The 12869-nt window shown below is 40.2% G+C and overlaps 1 protein-coding gene across 4 annotated transcripts in view; it reads left to right on the forward strand.

Moving 5' to 3' along the window:
* Positions 1-12869, forward strand: part of LOC118812175 (sodium bicarbonate cotransporter 3-like) — a 71805-nt gene that overhangs the window by 46049 nt on the left and 12887 nt on the right. For all 4 annotated transcript variants that reach the window (XM_036576955.1, XM_036576952.1, XM_036576954.1 and 1 more), the window contains exons 10-17: positions 126-213; positions 2337-2483; positions 3523-3626; positions 7908-8082; positions 9692-9825; positions 10497-10742; positions 11704-11809; positions 11952-12113. In XM_036576955.1, the coding sequence (XP_036432848.1) occupies positions 126-213; positions 2337-2483; positions 3523-3626; positions 7908-8082; positions 9692-9825; positions 10497-10742; positions 11704-11809; positions 11952-12113 (1162 nt within the window). The remainder of the gene's footprint in view (positions 1-125; positions 214-2336; positions 2484-3522; positions 3627-7907; positions 8083-9691; positions 9826-10496; positions 10743-11703; positions 11810-11951; positions 12114-12869) is intronic.

Here is a 12869-nt window from a genome sequence, read left to right on the forward strand (position 1 = left end):
TAATATTCAGTTTAGTTTTAACATAAAATACATTCGATATTGTCTTTCATGTTTAACCACCAGTATAACTGACCTATTGAGGAATTCAGTCTGTGTGGATATGTGTGTGTGTGTGATTGTGCCAGGTTCTTGTTTCTGTTGCTGGGGCCATATGGAAAAGGTCCTCAGTACCACGAGATTGGCCGCTCCATGGCCACGCTGATGACAGATGAGGTGAGAGATTCACTAATGAACCATAACTCAGTTACACATCCTTCATTACACAGAGTTCATTAAGCAGTGTGGGATCCTGTAGTGTCTTCACTGCAGCTGAAATTTCATCTGTGCTCCTTTAATAACAACAATTAACCAGCAGCTGCTCAAGGAAATACTGCGTAAAATACAGACATACACAACATACAGTATGTCATCCTACACTCACTTCCACAAATGCCATAGACTGGTGGATTAACACTTTTAGATTGAGCATCTCACTGGCTGTCCATTTTGAGAGTTTGATGATTGACTTTTAAATCTACTGCCAGAGAATGTAAGGGGGTGTGTATGTCCACACTGGCCAGAGTGAAACGTATCAGCATGTTGAATCAGAAATTTCTGTCTGCTACTGTGTTTTCTGTTACTGTATAAAAGATGCACGAGCCTGTGCCTGTTCAAAAAGCGTTTTTAGAAGGCTGGGTTAGATCACGAGCTTTCTAAAAATCGAATAAATGCAGCAAAAGCACTGAGGCATTACATCATTAAAGTAAAAAGCAGATTTACTGCTCACACTGTATAAAAATGCTTGGTCCCATGCAACGTGGTGCTCACATTATCTGTGACCCACAAAACCTCTGGATATTTTTATCTATAGACAATTTACAATAAAGCTATTTTACTGTTTGTAGGTGTGAAAATGTCCTTCGCCACAAAGTGGTAGCTTTTTCCTGCAGCCGAACACCACCAGTCCAGACAGCCTCATAGCTGCAATGCAGCGTCACCCACGTGGCCATCCCAAGAGGCCTCATAGTTGTGGCATAGCGCTGCTCATGCAGACAAACATTACTGGTCTAGGCAGCCCCACAGCTGCAGTGCAGGGTCAACCAAGCAGCCAGCCCAGGCTGTGATGTCACGTCAATCAGGTCCCCAGTCCAGACAGCCCCGTAGCCATAATGCAGCATCACTCAAGCGGCTGGTCCAGGCTGCATAATAGCTGAGATGTAGCGTCACCCAAACAGCCAGTCCAATAAGCCTCTGAGCCACAGCTGGAAAGTCACTCTCAGCCGCTATCTCTGTGGATATGAATATCCTGTTTTGCAAGGAGAATAAAAAAAATACTGTATTAACTTTTCTATCTTGCAGTTCCATTCAGTCAAGCGAAAAAAGAGTTGGCATATATGGGCTTTGTTACCAAATAAAATGGTAACTTTTTTGGTGACACTTCATTTTGAGTGGTCCTTTTTAGATGAAATAAACACTCAACAGACTCTCAGTAGCATTAGCCACATATCAGTGATGTGGCAGCAGTAAATGCATTCAGTAGATTATCAAGAGACTTGTAATTAACTGTGTAAATACAATATGTTTATATTCTACTAAATTTAGTTTTTTCACTTTATTTGGTGTTCATATCTGTAGGAGTTAATCTGAGAGGAACTGAACATGAAACAGGTTTAATACAGACCATCTCAACATCCTCAACAAGCTGTTATAGACACACTGCTCACACCATTCAGTAACTGGGGCTTAACTAGATTAGGTTTTGGCTGAGGTTAGAGTGAGTATTAGGGCCAGGGTGAGGGATAGGATTAGGTTTTGAGTGGAAGTTAAGGTTAGAGTTAGTATTAGGTCTTGGGTTGAGGTTAAGGTTAGGTTTAGGATTAGGGCAAGGGTGAGAGTTAGGATTAGATAAAGATCAAGAAGCATTTTGACATGAAACATATGGCGCCATGTTATATGCAAGTGCCTTTTTAAGAAGAAGGCAAATTTAAGAAGATATGCAAAAATCAAGGGTTAATGGGGCATCCCCACCATCCCTCACAGTGCACTTCAAAAGATTGACAATGAAGCTTAAATTTGGTCCAAGTTTAGTCAGTGATGGCGTATTTGGGCTTGAAAGCGGAGTAATGCCTGTTTTAGGTTACACATTGGGGTTAAGGTTATAGTTCAGTTACTATAGTTCAGTAAGCAGCTTGTCCATACAAATAGTTCATTATATACATAGAGAATATTTTATACAGCAAAGTGAAACGTTTCCACCTAAAATAATTGTTTATTACATACAAAGAACCACTTGCAGATTATATTAAACAGTTTTGTGTTCCAATCTTGAGAGTCCGTCTGTCTTTCTGCACTCTCAGATTTTCCATGATGTAGCCTATAAGGCCCGTGACAGGGCGGATCTTCTCTCTGGCATTGATGAGTTTTTGGATCAGGTGACTGTTCTTCCTCCTGGAGAGTGGGACCCCACCATCCGTATTGAGCCTCCCAAGAACGTCCCGTCACAGGTCAGAGTCCTCAACCCCCACTGTCAATCAAATGCTTTCTTTTACTCTTCTTGTTTCCATTTTCTCTCTTTCATCATTGCATTCTTGTTTAGCTGATGTGGTCATGGGATGCTTTTGGTTTTCAAGCTTTTTTGAAGTTACTCAAAAAAATCTTACATATTGTACATTTAACCCTTAAATGCACCTTGTTTTCTCACTGTGACCTCATTGCACCCCTCCAACTTTGTCCGTTTGTTTAGATAAGTGACAAAACAAAATGTAACACAAATATATTTGTATTATTTTGTTATCGTTACTAAAATATCTAGTGAATTGTGTTAGATGTCAGGTGTCAGGTGGTGAAACACTCAAGCATTTAAGGTTGAAAAAAAAAACCCTATTGTAGTGCTGTAGTCGAGACCACTAGAGATGAGTCCGAGTCACAACTGAGACCTGGACACATTGAGTCTGAGTCACTACCAAAACTTTGTAGTATTCGAGTCTGAATGAAGACTGAGACCAGGAGTGGTGAGACTGAGACAAAACTGAGACCAGATTAAGCTTTTTTCAGAATATTAAAATAAAAAGAAGAAATAAGAAAACTTCAAGTTCATTTGATGTTTGTTGTAAATTCGTCATAATTCATTACACATGATATATATTAATAAATAGTTAGATTAATGATAGAATTGCATGATAACATTGGCATTTCTGCTGAATGCAAATTCCCTGATGTAGAGAAAGGACTGTTTTATTCTGTTTTGCGGTCTCGTTGATATTCAATAATGATAGAAAAAAAACTCAGTTTCTAATTACCTCAGATGGAGGCATCGCTCTCGGCTGGTCTCAGGAACAATTTCCGAGTTTCCCTTACCTCAAAATCGAATCCTAATAATGTCGAGACCAAGACGAGACCGAGTCTTAATGATGACAAGACAGAGACAAGACAGACTGAGACTGTTAATTTACAACCCACACCAGACTTGAGTTATTCAACACTACCATGCAGCGCATTTACCGTATAATACTGTGCTCATGTACTACTCTGTCGTTGGTGCAGATGAAAAGGAAGAGGCTATCACAGGCTAACGGCATGGCGACTCCTGCTGAACCTCCACAGGAAGAGGAACACCACATTGGACCAGAGCTACAGAGAACGGGCAGGTGAGAACAAACACACAGATACTGCAACTGATCTAGAGTCAGTGTGGAGGGGAGAAAGAACCGAGCATGTGCCACCCACATACACACGCTTAGAGTATCAGTTGAAGACACCTACACACAGACTTTTTACTGTTTTCCACATATTAGAATAATAGTGGAGACATCAAAACTATGAATTAACACAGAGATATGTATGCAGTGATCATATCTGTGACATGCAGTCAGGTCAGTTGGACACGCTAATTTGTCCCTAGGTGTGAGTGTGTTTGTGAATGTATATCTCTGTCTGTCTGCCCTGCGATGGACTGGCGACCTGTCCAGGGTGTTTCCTGCCTTCCATCCAGTGACTGGTGGGATTTGATTGGTGTATAAAAAAGTGGACGTTCCAAAAAGATCATGGAGTCAGACTCTGTTTTCAAGAAAAGCCCAGGGAAAAAATCAAAAATGTCAGAAATGAAGTGCTAAAATATTTCGATGAGTGTTTTCTGTAACAGAAAATTTAACATGATAAATTATTTCTTGAAAGCTTGATTTTAATATGCCTTGTTTATGAGTTGCATGTATGTGCAGCTGGGAGTGGAGGTGATCACGGACGCTCTCGCTCGATTGGTCAGGATTGTGGGGGAGGGAAAACATACTAAGAAATTATTGGTTAGCATAATTTTTTCTCTGCTGCTGGAACACACTGATGCCACCAAACACCAGAGACTGTTTAGAGACAAGCAAAAGTCACTTTGATTACAGAAAAACAAGAGTGTTGTCTTTTCAATGACACCATGGGTTGTAATGAAAATGAGCAAAAACATGAGCAGAATGATCCATTTTGATTTCAGGTTGACTTTAAGTAGAGTTACATTAAAGGCAATGAGTGAAAGTGAACTGTGGCAGGTGCCCGTCCCCCGGGCCCTGATGATGACCGCAAGAGCCAGCAGAAGGTGAGGCCCGAACCTGACCACAGACAAAACCCTGTGAGGGCAGCGAGGAGAGAATGAGATCCGTGAGGGAGTGGATTTTGAATGCATCAGCTGGCTCTCATTAAGGACAGCATGGGCTCCTGAGTTGAGCAGGAAAAAGAACCGGTTGCCCTACTTCCCCATCACCAACCCCCGCGCCACGGCTTGGCCACCGGGATCGAACATTAGGCATAGTGAAATGGTCTTGCCGAGGGACCGGAAGCGGCACACAGGAGGACTCACACACCTTCCACCACTGCCTCGCGGATCCTCTCCCTGCTGTCCTCACAGGGTTTCATCTGTGCTCAGGGTTCGGCCATGCCTACCTGTAATATGGGTCATTCTACAGAAACGTCCACTTTTCTATCTATCTAAAGAAGTCACTGGTGTTACAGATCCTCATTGGTGTTACGCATAAGAAAGGTAACACCAGAGACAGTAACACCAGAGACATTTTTAATGAAAAATGCATTTTACAAAATGGCTGCTAGAGGGGGACTCCCGAGTGGCGCAACCATCTAAGCGTATTACCTAAGAATAAAGTAGGTCACACCAGTGACTTCAGCTAAAAGCTTCATATGAAATCATGAGCTAAATGAGAAAATTTCTGATAACTGAAAGACTCAGTGGACTCACCATGTGCTTTTCTTCATAGATCCTCAGAAAATAGGTAAAAGGAGGTCAAGTGACGTCATCAGTGTGATTTTTATTTCAAAATAAGATTTTTTGTTACACAGTAACACCAGTGACACGACTCCTGGGGACAACAACTTTCATTATATATTTTATAATATTTGTCTGGCATTTATTTTCTTTACATCATATATATAATATATATATATATATATATATATATATATATTTCATAGTCATGTATAGATTATTAGATAAAGTGCTGTTCCTAATAGCACTTGTGTGTATGTATCGCTCTCTCTCTCTCTCTCTCTCTCTATATATATATATATATATATATGATATTAATATATATATATATATATATTTGTGTGTGTGCCTCTATTTATAGTTTTACTGAATAAAAGAGAAGGAGAGAGAGATTTTCTGTTCCACAATAGGATCACAGGATTAAATTTAATCTGAGTTTATTGGAACTGTAATCCAGGACTGAAATGACAGTTTAAATATGACTCTGGTATAAATTTTGGTGCAACTGGATTAATAGATAAACCTTGATTTATTCCAAGTTAAAGCTTAATCTCTGTTGGTGCAACCCACCGTAAGAGGTGCTGTTAAGATACTGTTACAGTGTGGGAGGTGAGAACACATGGACACACCGACACACACAGTTTGAACCCAATCACTAAGAGTGTCAGTACTAGAAGTGGGTCCTCTATGTGGTTCAATTGATCATGTGTCAGTGAAAGCTTTATATAAGGCATTACATAACCGGGGGAGTGTGGTAAATTAACTAAATGAATAGGCACGGCACTGTTCTTTCATCTGCCCATGCTGTTAAAGACGAACGCTCCCTGTAGTCAGCTGCATTTGATAAGTCTTTTCATTCCGATTCGTCTTGCTCTGCTTCAGAGGGACACATAGGGTTTACCCTCACACCATACGGGCCTGCTGGAGTGAGATAGCGGTGACACACTCACACACATACGCACACATACACCTCCCACAGATGTGGTCCTCCATTATTTACTGCAGTTGGTTCATACTCTTGAAAGCACTTCTTAGCTATGAAACCCCCCCATACTGCCAGAGGCAGAAGAAGAGGAAGAGGCTGGAGTCTCTTTTCCTTCAGTAATGGCTCACTATGAACTGTGTGTGTGTGTGTGTGTGTGTGTATGTGTGGGAAGACACGGGTCCCTCCGCTTCGAATAGAATGAAATATGAATCAAAGGCAGAGGAATAAACAAGTAATCAGTCCTCTGGTTCCTCTGTCTGCTATACTGATAAAAAAGCTTCACTTTTACCATGGAGCTGTTTGAGAAATGACCAATCCAGTCGTCCTTTGCTTTCCTCTCAGTGCGTCTCTGGTTTTTGTTACAGTGTGAATGTTTGTAGAATATTATGAATTTGATGTTTAAAGTTCCATTTTAGAAGCGACAGCAGGAAGAAATACAGTGATAAATCATTGTTAGAGGTTATTTTTAGATGAAATGTAATAGTGGTGGAACTGAAGGAGCCCATATTCTCATTTTTTTCCCCACTTATAATGTCTGTGTGATTTTATGTACTACAAACAGTCTGTCGGGTTCGAACAGAATTCAGACACTCAAACTGAAGTAAAATAGGTTTATTAACAAAAGGAAGCATCCAAAATCAAGGTCAGCCAGTCCAAAGTCAAAAGCCAAATCAAGAACACAGTAACCATGAGGGAAGTCCAAAAAACAGAGTTCAAAATCCAGAAAAGAAGGTCAAACCAGAAATACCAACAACACTAAGAGGCCTAGGCAAAAGACAAGGTCAAAAACAGACAAAGCAAGTGTCAAACACAGAAAAGCAAACTAGCAGACTGGAAGGCTGAGCAAGGCTCTGTGATACAAAGGCATTACTTCGCAAAGTGCAAACAAACTGAGGGGGTTTATATTCAGGTGAGCTGAATCAGTGATCAGGTGAAGAGGAATAGTGGAGAGTCATGTGAGGTAGATCTGGGGTCATGTGATCAGGAAATGGAGTTCTGGGAAATGTAGTAGTAACGGCAGGAGCTGAGGGACGCGTGACAGAGTAATTATCCATTTTACCACTGACATGATCATTTTAACCTCTATTTATCTTTAAGACAGGCTGTTTGTGTTTCTAGTCCTCATTGTTTATATGCAAAATGACTTGTTCTGATTGGCTGAGCCCTTCACAATTTAAATGACACCACGGCCTAAAGCAGTTTGGGCTGAAATGTGGAACAAAATGTTCACACGCTTGTGGCGAGCGTACAAGTTTGGTCTGCGATCCTCAGGGACATCAGAAAACATAAACTTCTGTCACTCCTTTCGGATGTTTGGTTCCTTTGGAACCATTCCGTGCCCACTTCAGTGTGAATGGGTGGGCTAAACTGCTGTAGACTGAATGGATGGTCATATGTAAATGTATTCATGATTAATTCAAAATGAGCAGTCTTTGCAGTTTAGTGTTAATATACTGTTATTATGGGAATGAACGGTAGGTTACAAAACAAAATATACATGGTGTATCAACTCTTTTTTTTCTGTTATCTGGCCGTTGAATTAGGATGGTTCACCTGTGTGCAGAGAGGTATATCTTCAGCAGGTTTGAATGGGCCTGTTCTAATAGACTGGGTTATTTTACTGCCTATACCCCTCTATCCTTCTCTCTCTCTCTCTATCGCTCTCTCTCTGCACTGTAGGGTATTTGGAGGATTAGTGCGTGATGTAAAGCGTAAAGCTCCGTTCTACTGGAGTGATGTTGTGGATGCGTTCAGCCTGCAGTGTGTGGCCTCTGTACTCTTCCTCTACTGCGCCTGCATGTCTCCAGTCATCACCTTCGGAGGCCTGCTGGGGGAAGCCACGAAGAGCAACATTGTGAGTAGGAAAGGGGATTTCAATCAGATTTGATATTTCAATTTGTAGAGAATTATTGGAAACATATGCAAATAATACCCCTACACCCAAAAAAAAAACTTTAAGGACTCTTAAAGCCACAGGCTACTGTGAACTGGACACTAAAGTGACGCCACTCGGCATCTTATTGTTACTGTACTACAAACCCACACACAGATCCACAGGGGCTGACATGCCTTGAAACTTGCACAGATAGACGTGTCAGTCTAAAGTCTTTAAATGAGCTTTATATGATTCTGGAGAACGACTATTGATATTTGAACTCAACAGCAAAACAAACACCCCTCCCTTCAGTGTTCATGCTGAAGCTCCGCCCCCCAAATTCATGGATGCACATTGTCGAGGCCAGCATGCTTTTTTAGATCTTTTTGGCCATAAAACCCTTCGCAAATGCTGTACAGACAAATACCATGATGTAACGTTAGAGTGAACAATGACACTGAAGCTAACCAGTCACTATCACAAACAATCAGGACAAAACAATACTGACCTATTGGTTCTGTGAAAACAACAAAAATGTGTTAATGTTCCTTACCTTTCCAGCAGGAGCGACCTCCTCATCCGTTTTCGTGCATTTTAACTCTCAATGAAACTTACGTCAGCTTCTTTTTCACCAGCTTCTAGCTCGAATTTTCCTCTTCCACCTTAAAAGGTGCAGCAGGTAAGACTACATTCTAGTGCCTCAGCTTTGTGTTTGAATTTTCCCATTCTGCCTTAAATTGTGCACACATGCTGTGTGGGCGGTCAATGTCTGGGGAGGGCAAAACAAAACATGGGGAGGGCTGACATTTTCACAGGGCTATGATAAAGACAAATACCAAAGAAACTGACATCACAAACTCACACACACAGAGGGGCCGTGACTTCATTCTCTGCTTTTTACATAGAAAATAGTTATTTTCTGATATATTAAAGTTTAAAATGTTGTATACATCACCTTTAAGATTAAACAAGCTTTAACCTCAACTAGCATTACTGGCCTAGTCACATTGTATTTCACCTTTCAGCTTGAAAACAGCAACTTTCTGAAGAGTTAGTTAGCTTGTATCATACCTGATAAATTCACCAAATGATGCTGAAAATTTTATTCTACTGTAAAATTTGCTTGTTTTTTATTGGCACTTTTCTGTGACACCTCCTATGTGCTCTAGCTGTACTTTGTACTGTCTGCTACCCGGCGGATTTATAGTGTCTGCTACGGTGATTATCAAATACACTAATTTACTGTATAATTTTTTACTATTCAAATATTTAAAAATTCTGACTCATCCCTTATTGTGAGTGTTATATACACAACCATTCACAGACACTCATGTAGTTGTGTGTATGTGTGGAACTGCTGCAGATTTTGTTTATGAAGTGAGTTATGAGAACTGACAACCTAAGCAACAGCCTAGAAAAACAAAACCTATTCACCCTGAGTGTCCCGCTGTGGGTGTGTGTGTGGGTGGGAGTTTTGAGTAAAGCAAACTGTCTCCTTTTCCTTCATCTGATCAGCAAGGCCTTCAGAATCATTGATTTTTCTCTCTCTCTCTGTTTCTCTCTCTCTCTCTCTCTCTGTCTCTCTCAGAGTGCTATAGAGTCATTATTCGGAGCATCCCTGACTGGTGTGGCGTTTTCCCTCTTTGCTGGACAGCCTCTGACCATCTTGGGGAGCACGGGGCCTGTACTTGTATTTGAGAAGATTCTTTTCAAATTCTGCGAGTGAGTCACAATCACACACACTGGCAGTGGTTTCCTTTACAGTGGCGCCCTCTAGTGGTGCTGTCCTGAGTAAGCAACGCCAGTGCATTTTTGTTATTACTCTGATATTATATGTGTTCAATATTGCTAGTATTTTGCGAACAACAAGATGAATGTTAAGTGGTAGACAATATAATGTAATTGTCTATTTTGTCTGCCCTCAATATTTGATCACTGCTTTTGATATAGAGAATATTCTGGATGTCAATTTTATTATAACTTAATTGTGGGTGTTACACTGTTTTCTCAGTTATTTTATAGTCATCTACAGTTCAGTTCATGATTCTAGTCACATCTAATATTTATTTTTATAGCTTAAATTTCTACTTATTTATTTGAAATGTACAGTTACACAGGGCTAGCAGATTAGAATCATATTATACATTTATTTGCCACCAAGTTGGTTTTAAATTATTACTGTAAGACAGGGATGCTCAGTCCTGGTTCTGTAGATCCACCATCCTGCATAGTTTAGCCCCAACCCTAATGAATCATGAAAGGCTTCAGGTGTGTCTAAATATCGGAGCCAGGTCTGAACTCTCCAGGACCAGGATTGGGCACCCCTGAGAATGACTAATTAAAATGTTCTCCAAATCTCCAGACGCCTTGACTGATCCTGTCTGTTGTCTTAGGGATTATGGGATGACGTACCTGTCCCTGCGCTGCAGTATCGGCCTGTGGACGGCCTTTCTTTGCGTGGTGCTAGTGGCCACAGATGCCAGCTCACTGGTGTGTTACATCACTCGCTTCACTGAAGAGGCCTTTGCTGCTCTAATCTGCCTTATCTTCATCTATGAGGCGCTGGAGAAACTACTGCACCTGGGAGAGAATTACCCTGTTAACACACACAACAACCTGGATAACCTCACACTGTACAGGTCGGTACACGTTTACATCTGTGTACTGATGAAGTTCAACTTATTCACTTTGGGTACAGTTATGTTTGGAGAAAAAAAGGAGCAGCATTTGATGAAAAGAACACCTTGCCAACTTTTAATCATAAGAGTGGTTCTGTTATGTTTTGGGGCAGCCAGTGTCACAGGAAGTGCTACATGGGTAGATGAAAGAGTGGATTCCACTAAATATTAGCAATTTCTGGAAGCAAATGTGACACATTGAGTGAAGAAACAGGAGCTGGCTTCTACAGCAGGACAATGATCGTTAATTAGTTGACAAATGAAAAATGCGATAGAAAAACAAAGAACGACCAATTTCTCTATTTTGACTTTTATCACATAAGAATGTAAGAATGCAGATCTTATTTGTTTTTCCTATCTTTCCATGCATTAAAACACAAATACAGGGAATATTACAATATTTTGATTTTCGTTCACTATATATTGCTATTTTCTTCCATCATACCTAACAGGATGTTAATAACATATACATAACATATATACTAACATATAATAACATATATGGGTCACATAAACATCACCGTTCTGCTGCGGTTTCGTGCCAAACTGGCCTGGTTTCTTCTCAAGCCATAATCTGTGCAAAACTTCCTTATATTAGCCTCAGGACACCCATGACCCCAATGTGCATAGAAATCTCAGCATAGTCCTTGATCATAGTTTTAATTAAATCATGAAATGGGTCAAGCATATATATATATATATATTTTCTGAGCATATAAACACTTACTGCTCAGATAAATAGCTTTTTAAATCTATTTTTCAGGTGTCTTTGGCAGAGTATTGTATGTAAAACCCTAACCTCATATTAACCTCAGTAACCAAATAGAAATCGCTATGCCCTTTCAGTTTAATAACCTGGCACTCTTATCTCTGCCGCATCAGTACACTGACCTTAAGCTGTGTCCCTCTCTGATCCCTTTAGCTGCCAGTGTTCTGCTCCGGATCAAGTGTCCAATATGACACTGCAGCTGTGGAACAACACGGGACACACGGGAGACTCAATACCATGGAATCAGCTCAACGTGTCGGTCAGTACACATACACAGTCGTTCTGCTCATGCTTATGGTAAATATGGCTACACTGCAGCCAGCTTTATGTCTTCCAGCATGTTAGGATGTAGAAGTAAGTGTTGTTTTTGTGTGTGCCTTTCTGCGCGTGTCTGTGTGCAGATGTGTAAGCTGCTGCACGGTGAGTTTGTCGGCTCAGCGTGTGGACATCACGGTCCCTTCATCCCAGATGTGCTCTTCTGGTCCATCATCCTCTTCTTCACTACCTTCTTCCTCTCCTCCTTCCTCAAACAATTCAAGACTGAGCGGTACTTCCCCACTAAGGTGACCATAGCTTATGCCTGCTGAGAGAAAACACGGTAACACTTTCTATGAATGTGACCTTTGTAAGCATCTATTAACACATTCATAACATGTTATAATGCATTCATAAGACATTATAAACATACCTATAAATATTTATAAAAATGCATTATACATTATAGCCATGTTTATTATGCATTATGAATTGTTAACATAACACATTATAAGTTCTGATCATAACAAATAAGAGCTCATAGGTCATATTTGTCTGCTCTAAGTAAAGTGAACCGTACTGTACTAAAGCCTCCTCCAGAGTGAGGCTTCAAGTTGAAGTATTTACTGAAGGATTTACTGAAACACTAAAACATTCACAATAAAGCTTACAGGCTTATTACAGGCTTCAAATGTCAGAGTTCAAACTAATGCTGCCATCAGTGTTTTACCCAGTGTGGGGAAGGTAATCACCGTTAGCTTGGTATTTGTCTTTACTTTATGCTCTCCAAGCTGGGACTGACTTCTTTGGCACTGACATTATAACATGTTATTAACACTATTTATAATGCATTATATTAACAATTCATAATGTATAATAAACATGGCTATAAAATGCAATTCAGTGTAATTCTTTTTCATAAATGTTTATAACCATGTTTATAATGCCTTATGAATACATTATAACATGTTATAAATGTGTTTATAGATGCTTACAAAGTTGACATTCGTAGAAAGTGTCACCGAAAACACTTCACTCAGCTGTATTTAATCACACATGCAGAG

Source organism: Colossoma macropomum, unplaced genomic scaffold, assembly GCF_904425465.1.
Source record: "Colossoma macropomum unplaced genomic scaffold, Colossoma_macropomum, whole genome shotgun sequence".
Taxonomy (NCBI): domain Eukaryota; kingdom Metazoa; phylum Chordata; class Actinopteri; order Characiformes; family Serrasalmidae; genus Colossoma; species Colossoma macropomum.